This window comes from Botryllus schlosseri, chromosome 6 (assembly GCF_051294905.1).
Source record: "Botryllus schlosseri isolate E-star chromosome 6, Bs_hap1, whole genome shotgun sequence".
NCBI classification, from domain to species: domain Eukaryota; kingdom Metazoa; phylum Chordata; class Ascidiacea; order Stolidobranchia; family Styelidae; genus Botryllus; species Botryllus schlosseri.
The window spans coordinates 20,996,208-21,017,498 of NC_137241.1; the positions used below are offsets into that span (position 1 = coordinate 20,996,208).

Genomic DNA, 21,291 nt, shown 5'->3' on the forward strand with positions numbered 1-21,291 from the left:
TTTCACATTTTTCGTTATTTATTTTTATATAATAAATAGAAACTTTCTTCTCCCGTAGCCATGCGGCTACTGGTTGGAATTGAACCAAATTTGGTGTGTAGGCTTAAGTTAGGTAACCTAACAATTTTATCAAGTAGCCAGTACGATTTGAGGAAAAAAGTCATTTTTGAAGACCCCTAATGAACAGGGGTGTACGAGTTTTGAGCAAACGTTAAAAGGGTGTACCACGTCGAAAAAGGTTGAAGAGCACTGTCCTATATGGTGTCGACACAAGCAAATCTCACGCCTCAGTGAAATTGTATCACGTCACAATTTCCATTTGGCTACAGCCAATTTGACGGTCATTTTTGACCGGCTTGCCGAGGATTAAATTTGGCGAAATGGGTATCAATCGAAAGCTGACTCTGCACTGATTACGAAAATATAAATTTTATTCCGCTCGCGGCCCTGGAACCCCCACAATCAGCTTTGAATTTTTCATTGTTATGGAGATTGGCATTGAGACGCAACAATGCTGTCTGTCGTTTCGCCAGACAGCATTGTTGCGTCCCAATGCCAATCTTTCGTTTCGCCAGACAGCATTGTTGCGTCTCAATGCAAATCTCCATAACGATGAAAAATTCGAGGCTGATTGTGGGGGTTCCAGGGCCGTGAGCGGAATAAAATTTATATTTTCGTAATCAGTGCAGAGTCAGCTTTCGATTGATACCAGTTTTACCAAATTTAATGCTCGGCAAGCCGGTCAAAAATGACCGTCAAATTGGCTGTAGCCAAATGGAAATTGTGACGTGATACAATTTCACTGAGGCGTGAGATTTGGCTGTGTCGACACCAGGGCTTTGGAGCAGCCGTAAATTTAAACTGCTCCAGCTCCGGCTCCAGCTCCGGAGCCGCATTATCACCACTGCTCCGGCTCCAGCTCCGGCTCCGGCTCTGAAATTATCGAATGGCCTGTCTATATCAGGGGTGGCCAACCCGCGGGCCAAATGTGGCTCGGGAGAGGTTTTGCGTGGCCCGCGAGGTAATTTCCTATTATATTATCGAAAATGAATTGCTCAGATTGTTAACTTGCAATGCCAAACAAAAATTACAATTCTGGCTGCGACACTTGGGATGTTGATGACTAAAATATCCTTTCCGACTTCCGACGCATTGGCAGATCCAGGGTCCAGTCACATTTTCAGTAAATCGTCGTACATTACAATAAACTAAAATAGTAGCGAAATTTTTCTTCACGCTTCGCGTGTTTATTTGTCACACGATTTCTTGCTTGGTAGCCTACCTCCTACTGAAAGTGAAAAAAACGCCTAATTTACCCGATTGAGTCTAACTGTATTCGTAATTACGGGAGAAAGGCTTTTCGCGTTTGCGCTCGCATAAAGATCGTCGACGGTGAAATGTAGGCACAACATGATTGTCGCATATTATCGGAGACCTTCGATATCGATGTGACCAGACGCCGAATAGTCGCGTCCTTGCAAACTGAGCCTAGCGGGCGGTATACAATAGATCCGCAATACTCAAGTAATAATATTATTGACCTAGTTTATTTATAGACTTAAGAAAATTTTACCCGCTTGTCGCGGCTAGTGGACCGCACACTCGTTCGTCAATTGCATGTGCCACTTTAGCCGAAAAGGTTGGCCATTCCTGGCCTATATAGATTACTAATTTACCCATAGGTTAGTTATCTATAGTAATCTAGAGTCTGTCAGCCGTCAGTAACATCCGATGTAGCGCAACGAAGACATATAGGTGCCACCGTGCCGGCTTGTGACGTCATACTGAATACTTGTCAATTGTCGACAACATCATAGTTGCACTAGATTGCACTTTACTCTATGCCATTGCTGTGCACAGCATTAAAATCCAGACCTGTTGTTCAATTATGATAAATCAGCAGATGTGGTTGTTGCATATATATAATTGCATCTTATGAAATAGGTCGGAGCCGGAGCTACTCCTCAAAGAACGGGCTCCAGCTCCGGCTCCGGCTCGGGCTGAATTTTATATAGAGCTCCGGCTCCAGCTCCGGTGAAAATCCACGGCTCCGGGGCTCCGGCTCCAAAGCCCTGGTCGACACCATATAGGACACTATGGTGATAGTGTGAACGGTCAGTCCCTTTCGCAGCAATGGCCAATACGCTTGTCGTTTGCGCTGCTCCTCACATGCTGATTGGCTGCGGCATCTGATTGCAGCCGGGATTGTTGCGTCAAAATTCCAAACCCCTTTACAATTTAAAATACGAGGCTCATTTTTGGGGTTTCAAGACCACGAGCAGAATATTATTTCCATTTTCTTAATCAGTACGCGGTAGCCTCCGATTGATACCAATTTCATCAAATTTTTCGCCCGGAAAGCCAGTCTAATAAGTGCCGTAAATTGTCTTTAGTGAAAAGGAGAGAATGACGTTACCCAAACGCAATGAGCCGTGAGATATATGTTTGTGTCCACACAACTGTAGGGTACCATGATCTAATCATTGTGTGTACTATTTTCGTGATCAAACCGAGGTTGTAACAACATCAACTGACGGGTGTGGGCTCATACCAATGGGGTAGTTTAAGATTTTGACCAGAAACCATGTGTATATGTACTGTATCAAGGGCTCACTCTGCGATATAGACATGCAGTCTGCTGCAAGATACAGTAACTAGTTCACAACATTTTGTTGAGAAACCCCCTACCTAGTGATGGAACTATGTTAAAGGGGACTTTGCGATCTACGAATATGAATCATAGAATCCAAGTTTTACAGGAATTATACTGACTTCTTCATTTGTGGAAATATACTGCATAAATCGCCGGTATATTTCGAAAGAAGTACAACGAAAAATTTAGCAATTTGGTAAGTTTTAACGAAAGTCAATTTGTAACGAGAACTTTGGGATATATCACATATAGAGCTATATTCATCCATATGATAACTAGTACACTATCTATACTGCTATTCGCCATCTTTATTAGGCGCCCCCTATATCGCCCGCTGAGTGAATCCGCTCCCTTCAAAATCATAACCCCCCTCATTGGGCCTTGGCGGAAAGGTTAATAACCACTGCTGTTCAGCATTTATTTATTTATTTACAAAAGATATCAGCGTCTAATATAGAAAAGCATTCGAACGGAAGTCGTTGATACAAGCCGCGTAGGCTACTTACACAATGACAATCATCACTGGTAATGATGTTAATAAATGCATATTCATAAGGATGCATATATAGTATAAACGTGATCGTAAAGATCCATACTAGCAATACAATATTAAGGATATACACATAATGCTCTCAATCAAAATAATAAGAACCACACAGCATAGCCATAAGCGTAGAAGGTCTGTAAAATCAGCATCCAGTTGGTTCACTCATCAGGCAAACTCATGGATGGCTTCCTACAATACAACTCACCTTGTGGCGTATGGTATTGACACAACATCGTTGATATGAATATAATACATGCCAGACTATAGCTCAGACTTACATAGTGAATCCCACGGATTACTATAGCGTTTACAGCCCATAAGTTGCGAAATTACGACATATCCTAGAATTTTTTTCGTTCTACTAAAGTTACTTCATGTGCTTTGGCACTCATTATGCGCTTTATTTCTTTTTACAGAAATACAGGCAGAAGATGTAGGCTTTCTAAGAGGAATTCCAAGTTAATATCGGATTAGGATTAGGAATGGAATATACAAAATATCTGGATTTCGACTGGGATTAGGATTCAAACGTTCGGATTTGCATTCGATTAGGACATCGAAATTTCAAATCTACTAATCGCTGGTGATTTCGGGTGTGAGTCCGGCCTAGGTCGACTCCAGCATCACCACTTGAGCTTGAGAGATGTATCTGGGTTCTTCGTCGCCATCCTAACCACGTTACTATAACATGCAAAATCCTTGGGCGAAATGGGCCCCGCTAAAAGTTGGCAGTGCAGGAATGATGAAAAATTACAATTATATCGGAAATCGTATAAAATGATTTATGATGTCGGAAGATCATGAAAACAGTAGCAACAACGTTCATAAATAACTTTCTTCGATCTCTTCGTATATATTCTGTCGCTTTGTCCTTATTTTAGGCATCGCGAGTTCCAGTTCCATCTTAAACCTCGGAGACAACTCGCCGCCTCGCCCCGACCACTTTATCGTGTAGTTTCTCTGAATCGTTGAGAGAAGAAAGCACATTTTTGTGGCTATGTAATGGGAACTGTATATAGTCAGTGCAGAAGTGGTCAGCATTTCTACTGAACTGGAAGTCGGAAGTAATATTTCAACAAACAACACATTCATATTCGCAAATTCATTCACTCCAAGCTCATCGGCAGCAAGCATTAGTAAATACGGAGATTGCAATTCGAAGTTTAAGACGGGATATATAATGTGGCGTCAATAGGTGTAAAGCAAAACAGTAGCCTGCGCAAAGCGAGGTTGTTAAGCACGCAAGCAGAACAAATACAATTACGTTATAATATATAGTCAGAGACATAACACCAATGAAATATAGTCGTAGAGTATAGAGGCGGTCCGTTTGTCAACTTAGAATCGGTTGTTATTGTTGGGTTTTATGGTGGTCGATTCGAGAACCTTGACAAGGAAAAGAGCACGTCCACAAGCAAGAATTGAAAATCAGTTATGCTCACCTCATAGGATTTTGTACAGTATGGATGTGTAAGGTCTGGTCATAATCACGTAAAAAGTTTATCGGTCTCTGATTGGGTATCAAAAATAGCATTGGCATCTGGTTTCCAAATTTTATTGTCGGCATGTTGGTCAATTCTTTGTTGTAACCAAAGTGATGCAGGGCCCACCACGACTGTCCCTATATGATACGTATACAATTGTAAATGATACCACTCTGTTTTGTGACAGGTAGTAGGCTACATTCTTCTGTATTGCAGGCAAGTGAGATCTTTATTTGAAAATATCATAGGTTGTACCCACAAGAAACATTGACCAACGGACAACATGATTTGCTTCTCAAATAAATAAAAATCACTTTTCCAATCCAAGGCGGAAGAAAGTATACTGGCTGGACATTTACTTGGTTCAATGAATTTGTTACTCTGAAATCCTTCAGCTATTAGTCATAGTGAAATTTACAATTTTTCAATTCTTGCTTGTCGCCACTCTCTTTTCCATCACAAGGTTCTCGGGTCGACTATCATAAGACTCGAACCACCGGTCCTAGGTTGACATAGTCGATACATCTCTGTCGTTTCGTCATCGCATATTGCGGGGGCTATCTCACCCGGTTTTATGGCGATTCGGACCTCTCTCTCTCTCACGAAATTCAAAGTGCAGTGATGTTAGTATTAGGAATTGTGTGAACGTGAGGTTCACGTTAGCGTTCTGTGTGTGAACCTCAGAAATTGAGATGTTCAAGTTCACAAATGAACCTTGGTAGGTTCTGCACTCTAAACCTTTTTCATGTAGTACAATTTTCACGTCATTATAACATCTTTGACCGAAATTCTTTGCATTTCAACTTCTGATCACTCTAGGCATGGCGCTGGCAGCATAAAGAAATCAACACTAAGTGAGCATGCACCTTGCCAATCTCCTCAAAAATTGTACTTGCTTTGTTACAAAAGTCTGTTCGAAATATTCAGCTTCCCGTTTGTGAATATTTAGTCACTCTCTGCTATGAGCTTGACCGGAAATCACACAACATCAAGAACGTAATACACTGCAAGTAGGTAGTCAGTGAATGATGCTCATTCAACTAGTCAATGTAATTGATATAAAGAATACATCGCTGTCTAATGTAAAAATCTAGCAGGCGCACGGGATCCATATTGATTTGATATTTTATTGTATCATAAAAATCAATTCCGTGCGATTGGGGTGTTGGCTACTGTATAACATGTTTATGGGCCAGGGGTAATAAGGTTCACACGAACCTGAACCTTTCAGGGGTTCGCACCATCTCTCTAAGTATACTGTTGCGTCAAAATGTATCTGTTAGAGGTGGAATTAACTGTCTCAATTCGAGTAAATTGGGCAAGCGGACAAGGCTTAAAGTGGACGTAAGTCGCCTCTGTTCACCTCTGAATTTAAGTAAGTTATTTCTAGTATCTGTATTTGAATAGAGTTTAGCGGTATAGCGGTTGACACAGATGTTCATTGGTCAGTCTGTTCGCTAATCTGCATGTGAATGCATGTGAATGCATGTGTTGGTCGCAAGACTTACCTGAAAGTGAGCGTCAATTCCGTTTCTGCGTTCCTGATCCAAGGCCTTATAGGCAGCTTCGAAATCAGGTGTTTCAATCAGTATGAACTTCTTGTCGAAAAAGCTCTAGAAATCGCAAAATCATTTGCAATCAAACAGCGTACGATCGATCATATCGCGCACTCTGACCTCATACAAATCCGGTTCAACCGTCGACTGCTCCAGAAATGCTTTTGTCAAAATAATGATAACTCGATCGCATCGTTGCTGAATTTCCTTTGCGTTTTGAATCGGCCCTATACGCAATGTATATATTACTGTTGCACCTCTGCTGTCCCGTAATCAATCACAATCTATCTGTACAGTGTACACTCACAATGGCAATCGGCTGGCTGTTCAGCGGGATCGTAGATCTGGAATCCCATCTTTTCCACGAATTCTCTTATCCCCGAGATCAGATCAGAGTATCTTACATTGGTTGTGGTGGCACTAGGTTTATCGTTGGACCACAGATACGTAAAGTATGCGCCGTAGCGACATAATTCTGGAGAGAAGGGAGGCGATGCTTTTTATCCCATACATAAAACTAAAAAATCCCCGACTAAGATTGAGTTCAGAAATCTGAAAATGCACATAGTGATTCCTGATATATTGAGGTTAGCCGTGAGCATGTCCACATTGACGCAGTAGATGCAGATTCAAAAATTGTCGCAGCCCCATACATGGTTGTTGACAATGTTGAGATTACGATTACGACCCTAGCCCTACGCTACGATGGAAATGGGCATAAATCATTTTTTCGTCAGGAGTGTATTTCAGTAAAATCAAAATATTTCGATATAAAATTATTGCATCCCGCATGGATGAATGGGGTCACCAATATTCCGACACACCACTCGCTATGCTGGTCCGTGAGTGTCAAGTAGAATTTTCGATTCATGTGACGTCATACAACTGATGAACTGAACACGACGCGCAGCGAACAATCGCAAAGGAAAATCGCACATTGTCTTAGATCTCCTCCCAAGTAATAAACGATAATATCAATAATATCGCCGATTAGTGTTGTAATTAAAACACACATGTTTAAATTTAGTAGTGGCGTCACGAATCTTCAATTATGACGTCACCATGAATTGACATTGACAATTGAAAATATAGGCTTAATATGACCCTTTCGACGAAAAAGGTCTCGGCCCCTGTCTTAAATGGACCAAAAGATATCTTTGACCAGAACTACATATGCAGCATTTTTATGGTCGGCGGTCACCATCATTAAAAGATCTATTTCGCTGCTCTGATTTATAAATACGTGATTTAATTGTTGAACCGACGACAATTTCAAGAATTCCAACCATCCCATATCGTATACGTCTACTAAATCCGGTGCAATTCGATCGAACGTTCACACTACATGTTTTTACGAAAGTATATACACAATTAGGGAATAACTAACTAAAAGGTTAAATGGCATTTGTTTAAAAGACAGTTTAAAACATATTTTCAACAACGCGTTTTGAAACCCTATTGCAGATCAACTTTCAGAGCAGCGGTTATTAACCGGGGTTCGCTGAGCAAATCGCAGTGGTCAAGACACACACAAGCGACTCAAACATCAAAGGTCACACTGATCAACAGCAAATATTCATTACTATGTTGGTTCGTTAGTAAATCATGTTTAACCGGATTTGTTCTTTTAACACTGTTGTTGATGCACATTGCACAAGTCATGTTGGACACCACTATTCTCCACTAGTAATGTATTATCAGATGCGTAATGTGGTAAATTTTCGTTTTTGTAGTTCACCGAAGACTTACGGATTACCGCAAGGACTCGGCAGGTTGATAAAGGTTAAGAACCACTGTTTCGCAACATTCATGCTGTTTTCTAAGGTAAACTGTAATGTGAAAGTCTTACCGGATTCATAACTAACGAAGGTCGATCTCCTCCAAAGCAAACGCACGCGAAGGCGATTGAAATATAAGACACAGCCTATTACAACCAAGACAACTGCCGTTCCTGCAAGCACCCCGCCGATTAACGCGGCTCGTTTTTGCTCTTCCTTGTCCAGAACAATTTCAACCACGGCAGTGTCGTTATTATTGTCCACATTATACCTGACGAAGGCTTGGAAGTAACCGAAATCTTCGGGCTGAAGGTTTCTGTAATTCGAAGCGCGAGATATATAACTCGGGTCAGATTGTTGCGTCAAGAGATATTCACTTCAGGGTGTACGTCATTCGCAAAATCTGCGAAGGTTTGTTTTTTTCCCTCTCCCACTCTTCTTCGCTCGGGATTACGGCGAAACATATCTGCTCAATCGTGCGGTCCGTGGTGCTGTTTGAGGAATTGAACTTCTATTTGCGTTAGAAAGCAGCAACGAATAACACTAATCTACACCGCTATGCTGTCATCAGCAGCAGTCAATTTTACTCGTTGTTTAAAGTGTAGCTATAAGTGCGGGGCGGATCGACAAATTCTCTGGCCCGACTCCGATCCTGTTTTTCATACCGAAAGAGCCAAACCTATTTTATACCCTACGTAATTTATAATGATTGTTCGTAACCATCCTGATTGGCGAAAAGTTGATATTCATGACAACGTGAACTGTATGGCGTATATATCATGGCGGCTTCTCAACTCACAATGAGCAATTGGCTCTGTCGTCAAGGGTCGCGGGTGACTTCAGTAGAGGCGCCGTACAGGACATGTTGTCTCTTGACTCGTCTTTCGTCATATCAGCGCGCAACTGTTTGTCAGACAAAAATAAAATATACGTTACGAATGTTACGACGCCTGTAAAAACATGAATACACTTGTTCTACACTTGAAACACTATAACCAACTGTACTATTCACATGGAAACACAATACGGCATATATATTCGGATCAAATAGACGGGGGACCTATAGCAGTGGTTCCCAATCTTTTTTGACCCATCGCCCCCTTTTCAGGTTCAACACCAATCATCGCCCCCCAAATTTTGTGAACCGAAAAATGGGCATACAAACTGTAATCACCGGTGGGTTGACTAAAAAAAAAGGTCAACTTTTCGGCTCGATGTCGAATTTTACACTTTTGCTACCAATTTTTCGTGGATTGACTAAAAAAAAAGGTCATTTCTCCGACTTGACTCCAATATAGCCGTTTTAACGCTTCATCGACCCCTTATCGCCCCCTTCGCTATTTTCGCCCCCTGTCGCCCCTTTTGTCCATTTTCGCCCCCCTATCGCCCCCTTCGTCATTTTCGCCCACTTAGACCGCCAAATCGTCCCCTGGGGGGTGATATCGCTCACGTTGGGAACCACTGACTTATAGTTTAATGATGACCACGAATGAATTAGACGGGGAGTTATTGGGATGGACTTTGGTGAATCATTTCTCAGTCAAAGCCTCGTTAAATGCTTTGTTTTTCTCGTGGAGGTATTGTACTACGACGCAGTTGTCTCTGTTGAAACCCTGCCGATATTTGTCATGTCAAACGAGGTCATCACTTCATCTACTGCATTCTTTAGTCAGTAATATTGCTTTATTATTCCTTGCTACAAGCATCACCCATTACTCCTAGGAACGTTAGACCAGTACATGCTGGAGTGATTATTGAGACTGATCCCATTGGAGGTGTTCTTAAAAACTGTTGGATAGATTTCTTAACACCATTGCTTTTGGTTCATGTTTCTTTGAAAACTCGGTCCTTTTTCTATTCTCGGAATTTGCAGTCAAGTCACGGATGGCTATCTTTATACAGCGATGGTTCTTAAACTATTTTGATTGCGGACCCCTTCATGTGTCGTTGGCGGTTGCACGTGCGTACCCCCAATATTTCAGAAGCCGATGACGGGAAGGTCATCACATCAATCTCAACTCTATTTAGGCTATTACAGGCCCAAAATAAGATAATCAGTGACTAGACAAGTTAGCTACTGTCCCACTGACGACGTCATTCTCTCATTCTCATTCTCAATAATCTGGATTAAAAGTTTTTTGATGAGGTATTGCCCTTTCACGAACCCCCTAAAACTATAGTTAACGGACCCGTCTGGGATCCATAGTTTAAGAACTCCTGATATGAAGTGAAGATGCAAGATTTCCACCGGGCGTTGGAACATGTTCGACATTTGCTACGATGAGGGATTATTTACTTCAAAGCATATATTATTGAAAATCTTAGCTTTCTGCAGAAAGGTAATGAATTATTTATAAATTTTTCATTTACTCAGTATTACATCGCGCGCCAAATGAAATCGTCCGGAAGGTCGTATGCCTGGTATGCCCGTTCTTAGTTCGTAGTTTCACCACGCATAGCGGTAAACTGTTCGCAAACTCTCAAATCTATTGATACTATATACAATACCCAGGGATATATAGAGTTCTTCTATATATCCCTTACAATACCCCATACCGGGTAAAAGTTCATATTGAACTCTTTGTCGGTTGCTGGTGAGGTTGCTACGTCTACGTTGCACTCGATCGTAGCTGTATTCCCGACTTTGTAACGAATCTTGTCTGTGCTACATCTTATGTTAACTTGGGTCCGCGGTCTTTTCGCTGCAAGAAAAATATAGTGACAATTGTCGACGTCGTGTACGGCTATAGGTCCGTGGACATGAGAGCATGCGACACTTCAGCATGTGACAATGACACTGGGAATGCGACACTAGAGCATGGAGGTAAAATTTGGAGCTAGGGCTGGGAATGGTTTGGATTGAGGATTGGGTTAAGGTTTAGCTTGGGGTAAGGACACATATAAGTCTTGATTTCGGGGTTGGGATGAGGTCAGGGTAAATATTAAGGTTATTGAACCGCGTGCCAAAGTGACGCACGCTAAAGTGTCACATGCTGATCTGTCGTTTTTCATTGTTTCGCATGCTCAGATGTTGGGCAACCGCATGGCTAAAGCTAATCGTTTGGCCGGAGTACCTGAACTTCACATACGGCCGACGCGACTGGCCTGGCCAACATAATTCTGTAGATTTAATGGATATATGTGAGCTCGAACCCGACCGAATTCTACTTAAGTATTGGTAGATCCTCAATCATACTAAGAAATATCATAGTGTAGATAGTGACCTTAGTGGTCGAAACACCGCGAATAACAAAACAAAAACAACAACAACATGAATGCAGTAATAATATCCACGGAAAACAATCAAAAACTGCTTTAACAAATCGACATTTTTTGTTATTTCATCATCTATGGATAGACATTATCTCACGCCCACAGAACTTACTTCCGGTTCTCGTGTTTAACTGCACTTTGCAGCAATTTTATAGCTTACAATAGCAATCAGAATGCTTTGTTGCGCCGATAGCAGACGATATATATAGACGTAAGACCTTGGTAGCTTTCACACCCTATTTAACGTCCACATGAACAGAAACTACAACGAAAATCTTACGAAGGAGCAGAAAAGGGCAATCACAGAACTCAATCAGGATGAAAGCATCGTAATCAACCCTGCTGATAAAGGAGGAAAAGTTGTCGTTATGGACATAAAAGAAGGCTACAGACTGTTGAATGACTCCATATCATACCAAAAACTATATTGCGACCCGACGAAAGAACACACAAAACAATTGAAGAAAATTATTAAATCTTTGGATATGGAAGAAGAGGAAAAATCAAGATCAATTTCCCTTCTGATCCATCTCTTGGCCGCTTCTATCTTCTAACGAAATTGCACAAAGCGAATATTCATGGACGTCCCATCGTGTCATCCAAGAAAACTCAATCGGAAGACATATCCGGATACGTGGAAAACATCTTCAACCGTTGGCGAAAAGCACACCAAGTTTCTGTCGTAATACCACGGACTTCTTGAACAAGCTCAAGAATGCCAATCACTTAATACCAGGTACGATATCAGTCACCATGGACATATCATCCCTGTATACCAGTATTCCTCATAAGGATGGCATGGAAGCTGTAGAGAGATCCACAGCATATCGGCCTAATTCCACTATGCATCTCGTACCCTGATGTCGTGCTTCGTACCCCGATGGGGTCTACGGACCCTGGTTAAGAACCCCTGGAATAGAAATGTCCAATCGGCGAGGAGTTCATTTGTGTTACAGCTGTAGAGCGCAGTACTACCTTACTCGCCACCGATAATAACATGGATAAAGAGAAAAAACAACAAGTTTGTTGAGATTTCAGTGATTTTTATAGTTGTTTTAGCGTGAACTTCAAGTTCTTATATCTAAAAAGATATATGGCACTTGAATATATTGTTGAATACTTGAAATTCCAAAATGCCGTCGCGGGCCGCACAAAATACTCTCGCGGGCCGCGTGTTTGAGACCTCTGGTCTACAGCAAAGCCCTTCGAGTTCATAAAATTTGCTCGAAGAAAGAGGACAAAAATGAGCATTTGGAAGTTCTGAGAAACGAACTTATCAAATCTGGCTACGACCAGCAACTAATAAAAAACCAAATACAAAAGGCGCTCAATATACCACGAGAAAATCTCCTAGATTGCAGTCGAAACAACAATGGTCACTACTTATTTCCCGGGAGCAGAAAAGATCCGAAAGATTTTACGAAAACATCAACGAATACTGATCAACGATCCGAAATGCAATGAAGTATTCCCGAAAAGACCTATTCTAGCCATCCGGCAACCACGCAACTTGCGTAACATTTTGGTAAACAGCAGGCTATACCTCGGTCAAGACGAGAAAACGGCGTGGTAAAGTGCGGACAACCATCATGCAAGACGTGTGCTATTCTCAATTACAGCACCATGATTACAAGAGGACGCGCCAGGCACAACACCAAAGGCCACTTTACTTGTAAATCAAGTAACGTCGTATATTTGATTCGATGTCGAAAAGGATGTACGAATGCATGGTACGTTGGAGAGACGAGCCAACCTCTCCACAAGAGAGTAAATGGCCACCGACACGATATCTCGAAAGGTAACAAATCGAAGCCTGTCGTTGATCACTTTTCTTCCGCTGCGCACTCGGAGAACGACATGACAATCAACGTATTGGTCGGCAACATTGAAGACTCTACCCTCCGCAAGGCTACTGAGCAAAAATATATTGACAAATTTGACACTTTCCGACAAGGGCTGAATATAGATGAAGGATGCATGTCTCACTACACCATGAATGCTTGACTTAACACCTTTTGTGCATGTGAATTATCCTATAAACACCTTATCTAATCCAATTTTAGGAACATTTAACGTACTGTATGCATTTCGAATATAAACTTGATATTAGTGTCCATGACTTCATGAAGTATGCGACTTTGGAATCTATAAATCCTTATTGCCTATGATGTCATAATATACATATGTTCAAATTGAAAATATCTTTGCGTTGCTCTTTTTGCGTTACTTTCGCTTTAACACCTGATGAAGGAGCGGCGCTCCGAAAGCTCGTGTAACTATTAAAGCTATATTCATTCGCAAGTGGACGTTAAATAGGGCGTGAAAGCTACCAAGGTCTTACGTTTGATAGCAATCAGCTAGGAAAGACATTAAAACTCGCATTTAAACTAAATGCCTTCCGTCGGGTTAGTGTCCGGTGCATTATAGCGTTCAGTTCAGTTCAGTTTATTTGTAATTTTGTCTTCTCAAAAAACCACATAATTGCGCTAGATTGTCCTAGGGTACATGTAAATGAGAGGCTTGCATATTGCAAACTGAATGAAAAGTAACAGAAGATAACATAACAAGCGCAAGCGATGAAAATGAAGTGACATGTGATGGTATAGGGCAGGCGAAATAGATATGTCCGATCAGGGTCCGGTAGTCGGTAATATGTATCCGGCCCAGCGTTTTAGTTGAAGGAGACTTACGTTTCACGCAGATGGTGTATTGGACGAGGTATCGTGTCTCTCCGATGTGCGCAATTGAGCATGAGTAGTTTCCAGGGTGCAGAGAATGTTTGAGATTCGTTATAGTAATGATCTGTCTCTGAAGGCAATTTCAATATATCACCGAAAAATTTGGTTAATCCACAGCTGCGGGCTTACGTTGTTCAAGACGCCTTCGCTGACGTTGGCCGGCATATTCCTTTGGCAGTTGTGATACCAGGTCAGTGAATATTTGCTCAAGCCGAGTAGTCGTGGCTCGTGAGACGGGACTGCGATAAAATTTGTGAAAAAGTCCGGCCGGATATCCAGTCCGGCTCCGGTCCATGAACCGATTTAATAGATATGCCTTGGTAAAATACAACATGACTCACTATCGCATACGAGAAAAGCCGGCCATTCTTCTTCAACTTCCAAAGTTGAAGAGGATGTTTGTTGTGAAAATTCCGTGCAACTTGAGTTCGGTAGAAACGTCTTTTCCAGATCCAACGCTTTTGAACAGTTGCCATCATCATTCTAAACATTCATTATCGGATATGTGAAATTGAAAATTCTGCATCGCTCAAGATTTCGATTCAATATCGTATCGTTCATGATCCCGACCGACAAACTCCGACCAGACCAGGTGTAATCGTGATTAGTAGGGCATGTTTTTTGTTGTACTAAAATCGTGAGAAAATTGCACCTAATTTTAACATAAGTTGCAGGAAAAAGTTGCATTTATAATTTTTTAGAATTATTAGTGTATGAGATATTTGAAAGGTTCCGTTGTATAACTCAGCAGTTTAAAATTTGCAGGATGTCTGCTTGTTCCTTTTCTTTCTTCGCTATTCAATCGATACATACATTTTTATGACGGCATTTCGCAGTCAGCTCCTGCAGAGCTGTCAAACTTGGTACTTTCCCTTTTCACGGACGGTACGCAACAAGAAAATAACGCAATGCGGAAATAATTAAAAAGTCAAACAGCAAATCGATGACCCATAAAACTAGTGAAATACCACACCCCGAAATCCTTAGGTCTGCAAACTTGACTTGGCCCAAGGCATTGAAGCAAAATTCATTGTTGGCGACTTTAACAAAATCAATAGCCTGAAAAAGTGACCCAGCGATAATGTAATTCTCGGCGCTATCGCCTGGGCATCTGTCAAATAGGGATAGGCTTACCATACGTCCTCTTTTAAGAGGATTTGTCCTCTTTTTTGACTTTTTTGAAAGTGTCCTCGGAGGACGCCCTTTTGTCCTCTTTTTTGAGATTTTGTCCTCTTTTTTGAAAATTTAGGTCAGATATAGAGGAAATTGCGAGTGATATGCCGCAAATTAGCGCAAAAGTGAAGCTCCGGCGGATATTTCGGAGGGAAAAGCGGTGATTTCAGGTCTGAGCGAAATGAAGACCTTTTTTTTTTTTTTTTTTTTTTTTTAGTCATCCACCTGGCAATATGGAGAGAAAAAAGTGTTTTTGAGCTCTGAGCGGAAGTGATGACCTTTTTTTTTTTTTAGTCAACCGATCATGAAGTGGGAAAAATTTACCGGTTTTTGAGAATTCTTCTCCACTTTTGCATGTCTGAAATTTCTGAAAAAGTGTCCTCTTTTTTCATTTCCGAAATATGGTAAGCCTAAATAGGGAAGAACCTCAAATTTAACCGAAAGTGAATCAATCAAGCGATATATTTGCATATAGTTCAGACGCTGTCGTTTTCGAATGCTTACATTCAATATTGTCGCGCTTGGCTGGGGTTGTTGAACTTCTAGCTTACACGGCACTGCGTCATAGATAACCTTGAGATGCAGTTAATCAATTACAATAACAATCAGATTATATTTTCATCTGATCAAGACACGCTCACAATATACACTGCAATAAGACACAATGTGATGTAATGAACAGATATAGGAGGATGCCGAACAACCAGTTGCGGTCACTTAAACTGGCATCCACCTCGACCTAGTGCCCGATGTCACAGTTCTTCTTCTATTTTAACCTTAATCGGCTTTTCTTGCTCTTTCCATCTCTTGTCAGTGCGTTCTTTCGTCGGGTCTTCTTCTATACTTTTTGTCGCCGTAAGAACAGCGACACGGGAAAGAGGGGCCCAGATAATCCTCCGACGCGGAATCGAACCCGGGCCGCTCGGGTAACAGGCGATTAGCTTAGCTATTTGTAAAGCAAATCAAAAAGTGAACCATACTAGAAATAGTTTTATAGCATGTTTTTTAAATCACTCCTTTACATTTTGCGCATTTAATTAATAAAAATTGCAGTAAAAAGTAGTATGAAAAATAGGAGAAGTTGCAAAAAGCTACAATATAAAATTCCTTCAAACAGTTTAAAACATCACACTACATAAGCTCTGAGTATTTAGGAAGCTCCTGGAAGCTGTAAAAAAGTTACAAAAGTTACAAAAACTTGGTGATTATTAAATCGTAATAGATTATGAAGATTACAGCATTTTTAATGGTAATGGTAATCGACTACATTCGAAAAATACCTTGTAAAATGACGATTACTTTTAATTTGTACAGGTACTATGATAAAATGAACAATCGTGAAAAAGGAATAGTGAATAAGATTATTGATAACAGCAACGTCGAACTTAATAACTCCACTGCTGGATATTGCATCACCAGTATTAGCTTTGATCGTTATTGCGTAACGAATTGTCCACATATCTTATAATAAAGTTGCCAAGCCTCTTTATTTTAGTCTAATTATAGTAATAGATGAGAAGAAGAAACCAAGCTGCAAAAGCCATTCCTAACATTTGTTCAGGAAGTGGGTTAAAAAAGCCGCTACGTCTTATTTTCGTAACAGTGTTGACTCGGGAATACAGGAAACCGGACCGCAGAAAAACAAATTACCAGCGGAAGTAAAGTCGAATTTCTCTCTGTTACCTCTCTCTGTGTGTCGTTGTTTGCCGTTCACGAGTCTATTCAATTGTTATTATTATGTCACAACGATAAAATTATTTCTTATACTGGTTAACAGCATTTACTGGAGTCCGTCTGTTTCAGAGTATAGAGTCGGTCGAATAGGTTTGTTGAACAAATTCAGCAATACGAACATATTGTTAATTGAGATATAGAAGTTTTGTACCTCCAGAAGCCTATTTTCGGCTCTGGATGCTATCTCGTGTAGTATCAACTTCCGGGAGCTTATCAGGTAAAATATATAGAATCATGTGCATCCCATTCTTTGTGGTAACCACGATGAGGGAGCCGGTAAACGGGATCATTGATATACACATTTAGATGGAGATGATCTGTGTTTCAAAATGCTTCGAACATCCGATTTTTAAAGACGTTTTATACTTTACCATAATCCATTTACACGGTGACATGTATCGAATATGCATGAACAAAGTCATCTTTGCCCGTTCGAGTATTTGTACATATATAAAGCAGGTCGTGCAGGAAACAACGTTGTTCACCTGAATTCTGTATACAAATCCGTCTGGAGATTCAATCGTCGTATTGTTGATTTCGTATAAAGGGCTGCTGGTGGAGTTCGTGGAGTTGTAAAAGTGTATTGTTTCATTGGAGTCTTTCGATACAACAGTGCACTGAATACATACATTTCATTATTATTCGATATACGCGTAGTTTAGTTCAAAAATATAGAATGAACAATTGTACATCAACGGGTAGATACTGCGGGTTGATTTTCCGAATTTTCGCCTTGGGCCGTGGGTTGAGTTGCGAATCAATTCAACAACGCTTTCTTGTACGGAATTCGACGTTCACGCCGATACCAGCAGTTGCTTTGAATGAGCCCGTACAAAGGAGACCAGGGAGTGGAGTGGATTACGCCTACATGTACCGCCTTCTTGGGGTACTATTTCCACAGACTCACTTGAAATATATTTCAAGAATTGTCACAAAAAGTTCCGCAACGCTCACAAAAAATGTTCATTATTCACTTATATAAGTGCAGTACCTCGTAGCGATCATTAAGCTCACACTGCTCAGCAATGTCGTAGCAATTAAGCAGGAAAGGCCAGTTGTAATACGCTGTGACTGTGGGATTATTTGTCTGTAACGTAATGTCTCCGTCTGAAATGCAGAAATAGATGTGAAATGTAATGTTGTAATGGCATGAAATTGTTGCGGCGGCTCATTCTGACTTTTTATTTCTTATATTTTTGCAGCTTAAAACAGGATTTGGAGATATTAAATCCGCTCATCTCAGTGAGGTATTCCGTATATAGGCTATATACAAACGCAACTTCTAAACTTGCCAACACAAGTTTCTTACACGCGATGCCACCGCGGTTCAATACTTAACAAAATATCCCTAGCCGTAATTCAAATAGTGGAAAGTAAGATTTGTTTTTCTCTTCATCCGTATTTTTCCGCTCTATACTACAAATACCAATACCACCTAATATAAAATGACCCGATATATTTTGCCAATGTGCAATTGTACAGCGCTCCCCCTAATTAAATTTTACTGGTATTGGAAACTATTGATAACAAAGGATATTGTACTCTTTAGTCTTTACGTAATAGACCATAAGACCAACACTGTCGTTGACACAAAAGCTTTTTGAGATTTGATGTCAATATGGCCCATAAATCCGTCTTTTGTATATCCCATAAGGTGTGCCCTGGTTCATCATTACGTGTTACTTTCGATTGGCAAATCGATGAGCCCCAAAACCTTATTCGGAAACGAAACGGCAGAGATGGCAAATGTGAACGCCCGGTCACGACTGCATTCGGTAAACATTGTATTGGGTAGTAAAGGTAATAGCAAATAAAGCGCCGGTAAAATTCGTCTGTAACAATCTCACAGGCTTTGACGTAATATTGGGCATTTGGCCAATATTCACGCTGATAAGTTGAGAGGATGTGATGTGCAATGAGATTTCAATCGGCTGCGGTGTCCGGGCATGGTGATGGTATACTCGCATGTCAAGCCCGATTCTCCGGCTTTTTACGGTGAAGCAAATTGTTTGCTACACTAGATGTGACCAGCGTTTGATTACCTTTAAGAAATATACCTTTGACATAATATTGGTTACAATTAAGACGTGGTTTCAGCCGCACTTCGGGTAAACCTGGCCTCGCTAAAGGACAGTATTACAGTGCAGTACAGTACACTTGAAGAATTGTATGTTATACATAAAGTTTGTGTTCCACAGCTAAAATGTATTGATCAGAGCAGTGATCCAGTGCATATATACACTTCCATATAGGATATCATTAACGATTATCGCAATAAAGTGCTATACAGGCATATTGAAAATAACTCGATGCACGCTTACTTCCTTCACACTGTGAGAATCTCGCAATCACGAGGATCGACATCAACACATGGCAGCAAACGTGGATGATCTTGGCACGACTCATAACATTGATGGCAAATCCAGCAGATGATCTCCTATATCAGAACCCCTGTGTATATAGGCGAGATTGCTGAACATAGACGGCCCTCCTGTAGCAATTAGGTATTATGGATTGATAGAGCTTAGCTACTTGGTATTTTGCCCAAGGACAGTAACTGGCGATGATCGTCCCAGTATATGTTCTCTGTTACATACTTAGGCGAGGCCTACTGATTTAAATCTACATAATTTATCCCCACTCATAACACCACATAGGAACCCTGTTAGAGAACTGATGAGCATATAAATCATGCTTAGTAAAACCATCGCCAAATCGATTTGAAAGAATGTAATCAAATCTAGGCATACTGCACTTCTGATTATGCATTAAAGGCAACACTTCCCAACATTCTATCTTTCTACCTTATATAAATGCTAATCGAATACAATATTGCGATAATTATGTGTCCCCTTCGCACAAGGATCCTGCTCTCATACTTAATAACCATTCTAGCAGGGCCAACCTTGCAAAAAGTTCTTTCACTCGGTATTGGTGTTCCCCGTATAGCACAAAAGGTTTTTTTCCGCAGACAGTGAAAACAAACGTATATTTGCCTTGTCTTCATAAATGCTTACGCTCTGGCGTTCTCCTTACAATTGAGCGAAACATGCTCTGAATTATACATATATATGTTATGTATTTGGTTATCCATGTAATGAATTGGAACGGAGCTGCTCTTATATATTGTAAATGATATCGCTATTAAAATCTCGCGAACCATGTGCTACAGATTCTTGCCATCGCCCTCCTACTCGTCTAATCAGCGTGTACACGCTGGTCTAATCACACCCGCATCAAACAGTTACACTTGACTTTATACCAGGGGTGTCAAACTCAACTTGCGCCGAGGGCCGGATTGCAACCTTCAGAGCACTCGCGGGCCGGATCAGTCAAATGATTCCAAAATGTTACCTCAAAATCCATGCCCTTGTTTATCAAGCTTATACATACACACATAATAGTATATTAGAGCAGTGGTTCTCAACCTTTTTCACCTCGGGGACCGGTAAAAATTCAAAAAATGTCTCGCGGACCGCGGTGGACTTTCAAAAATTGAAATGAAGCCAAAATGTAAAGCATGCAAGTATTGTTTGCAATTATATGGTGCTGGAGATGACATTTAGAGGGTTTCTATCGTAATTAATTATCTTCATGATGGCATCCAAGTGATTTTATGGTAGTGAGTCTGCTGAGTCGAGGTGAAATTGCCTTGTCCAGATAACCGTGCTACCGCCGAGAGTCATTTACAGTCTTTCGCGCCGAAGGCCGTGGGTTTAACCGACCAACCCAACTCCAATAATATTATTCTCTTTGACAATATCGAAAGAAGTAGCGTTTCGGAGTCAAACTAAGCACCTTGTAGTGCCACCTTGCTCATTACCCACTACCACCAGACACAGGCTACTCTGGCAACTCCGAATACAATGCGCCGCTCGAAAACACCTTACAGCAGTTATACCGGCTATCGGATAATCCGGACCGAAAAAGCACTTTGTCAGCCCACCTCCTAAAAAATTGGTCTTGGGCCCTCACAGAGCGATAAGCCAAACCTCCGGGGGTTTGGCCCCCAGACCCTACAGTTGGGTGGATGTTTTCACCTGGACTCGTGAGCACATTCATTCTACTCAGTGTAAGCAGAGAAATTATGTATAGCTTAATCGCACCAATAGCGAAAACTTTCTATCATTCATGACTGAATCGGTTTTCTCGCTGCCGAATTTTTAGCACATCTTTCTGAGCCCCATGTTAGCCTAACCTTCATCATGTGTTGGGACGTCGTGGCGCGGTTATGGCTGACGCCGAAATGCCTATTTCAATAAATCATGCATATTTCTTGGAGAAGGGCACCGAATAAGCAAGACATTTAGTGACGCTAAATCACGCAAAGGGCGAAATAAAATTGAAAGATGTTG

The 21,291-nt window shown here is 41.0% G+C and overlaps 1 protein-coding gene and 1 long non-coding RNA gene across 3 annotated transcripts; both read right to left on the reverse strand.

Moving 5' to 3' along the window:
- Window positions 1-3,062: 3,062 nt before the first annotated feature.
- On the reverse strand, window positions 3,063-14,194 carry LOC145440160 (uncharacterized). The gene is made up of 10 exons (XM_080317741.1): window positions 14,159-14,194; window positions 13,982-14,099; window positions 10,575-10,720; window positions 8,818-8,921; window positions 8,396-8,509; window positions 8,090-8,334; window positions 6,548-6,715; window positions 6,361-6,467; window positions 6,193-6,297; window positions 3,063-4,160 (listed from the first exon to the last, which is right to left on the reverse strand). The coding sequence occupies exons 1-10, from the start codon at window positions 14,192-14,194 to the stop codon at window positions 4,023-4,025; spliced, it is 1,281 nt and encodes a 426-aa protein (XP_080173867.1). The 3' UTR covers window positions 3,063-4,022.
- A 182-nt stretch (window positions 14,195-14,376) lies between these two features.
- On the reverse strand, window positions 14,377-20,026 carry LOC145441304 (uncharacterized). Of its 2 annotated transcripts, none has more exons than XR_013915794.1 (4): window positions 19,842-20,026; window positions 17,928-19,387; window positions 17,422-17,553; window positions 14,377-14,512 (listed from the first exon to the last, which is right to left on the reverse strand). It is a non-coding gene; the product is annotated as an uncharacterized LOC145441304 (long non-coding RNA). The 2 variants fall into 2 exon arrangements; XR_013915793.1 differs by having other exon boundaries at window positions 17,928-19,424.
- Window positions 20,027-21,291: the final 1,265 nt, after the last annotated feature.

Bases quoted from the DNA above. Each gene is read 5' to 3' on its own strand.
- LOC145440160 (XM_080317741.1), bottom strand. From the start codon at position 14,194: ATGCCGGCCAACGTCAGCGAAGGCGTCTTGAACAAC. The intron at 8,510-8,817 runs GTGAGTTGAGAA...TTCCTCAAACAG, and splicing joins GACAGAGCCAATTGCTCATT to CACCACGGACCGCACGATTG. The intron at 8,335-8,395 runs GTGAATATCTCT...TTCGAATTACAG, and splicing joins CGAATGACGTACACCCTGAA to AAACCTTCAGCCCGAAGATT.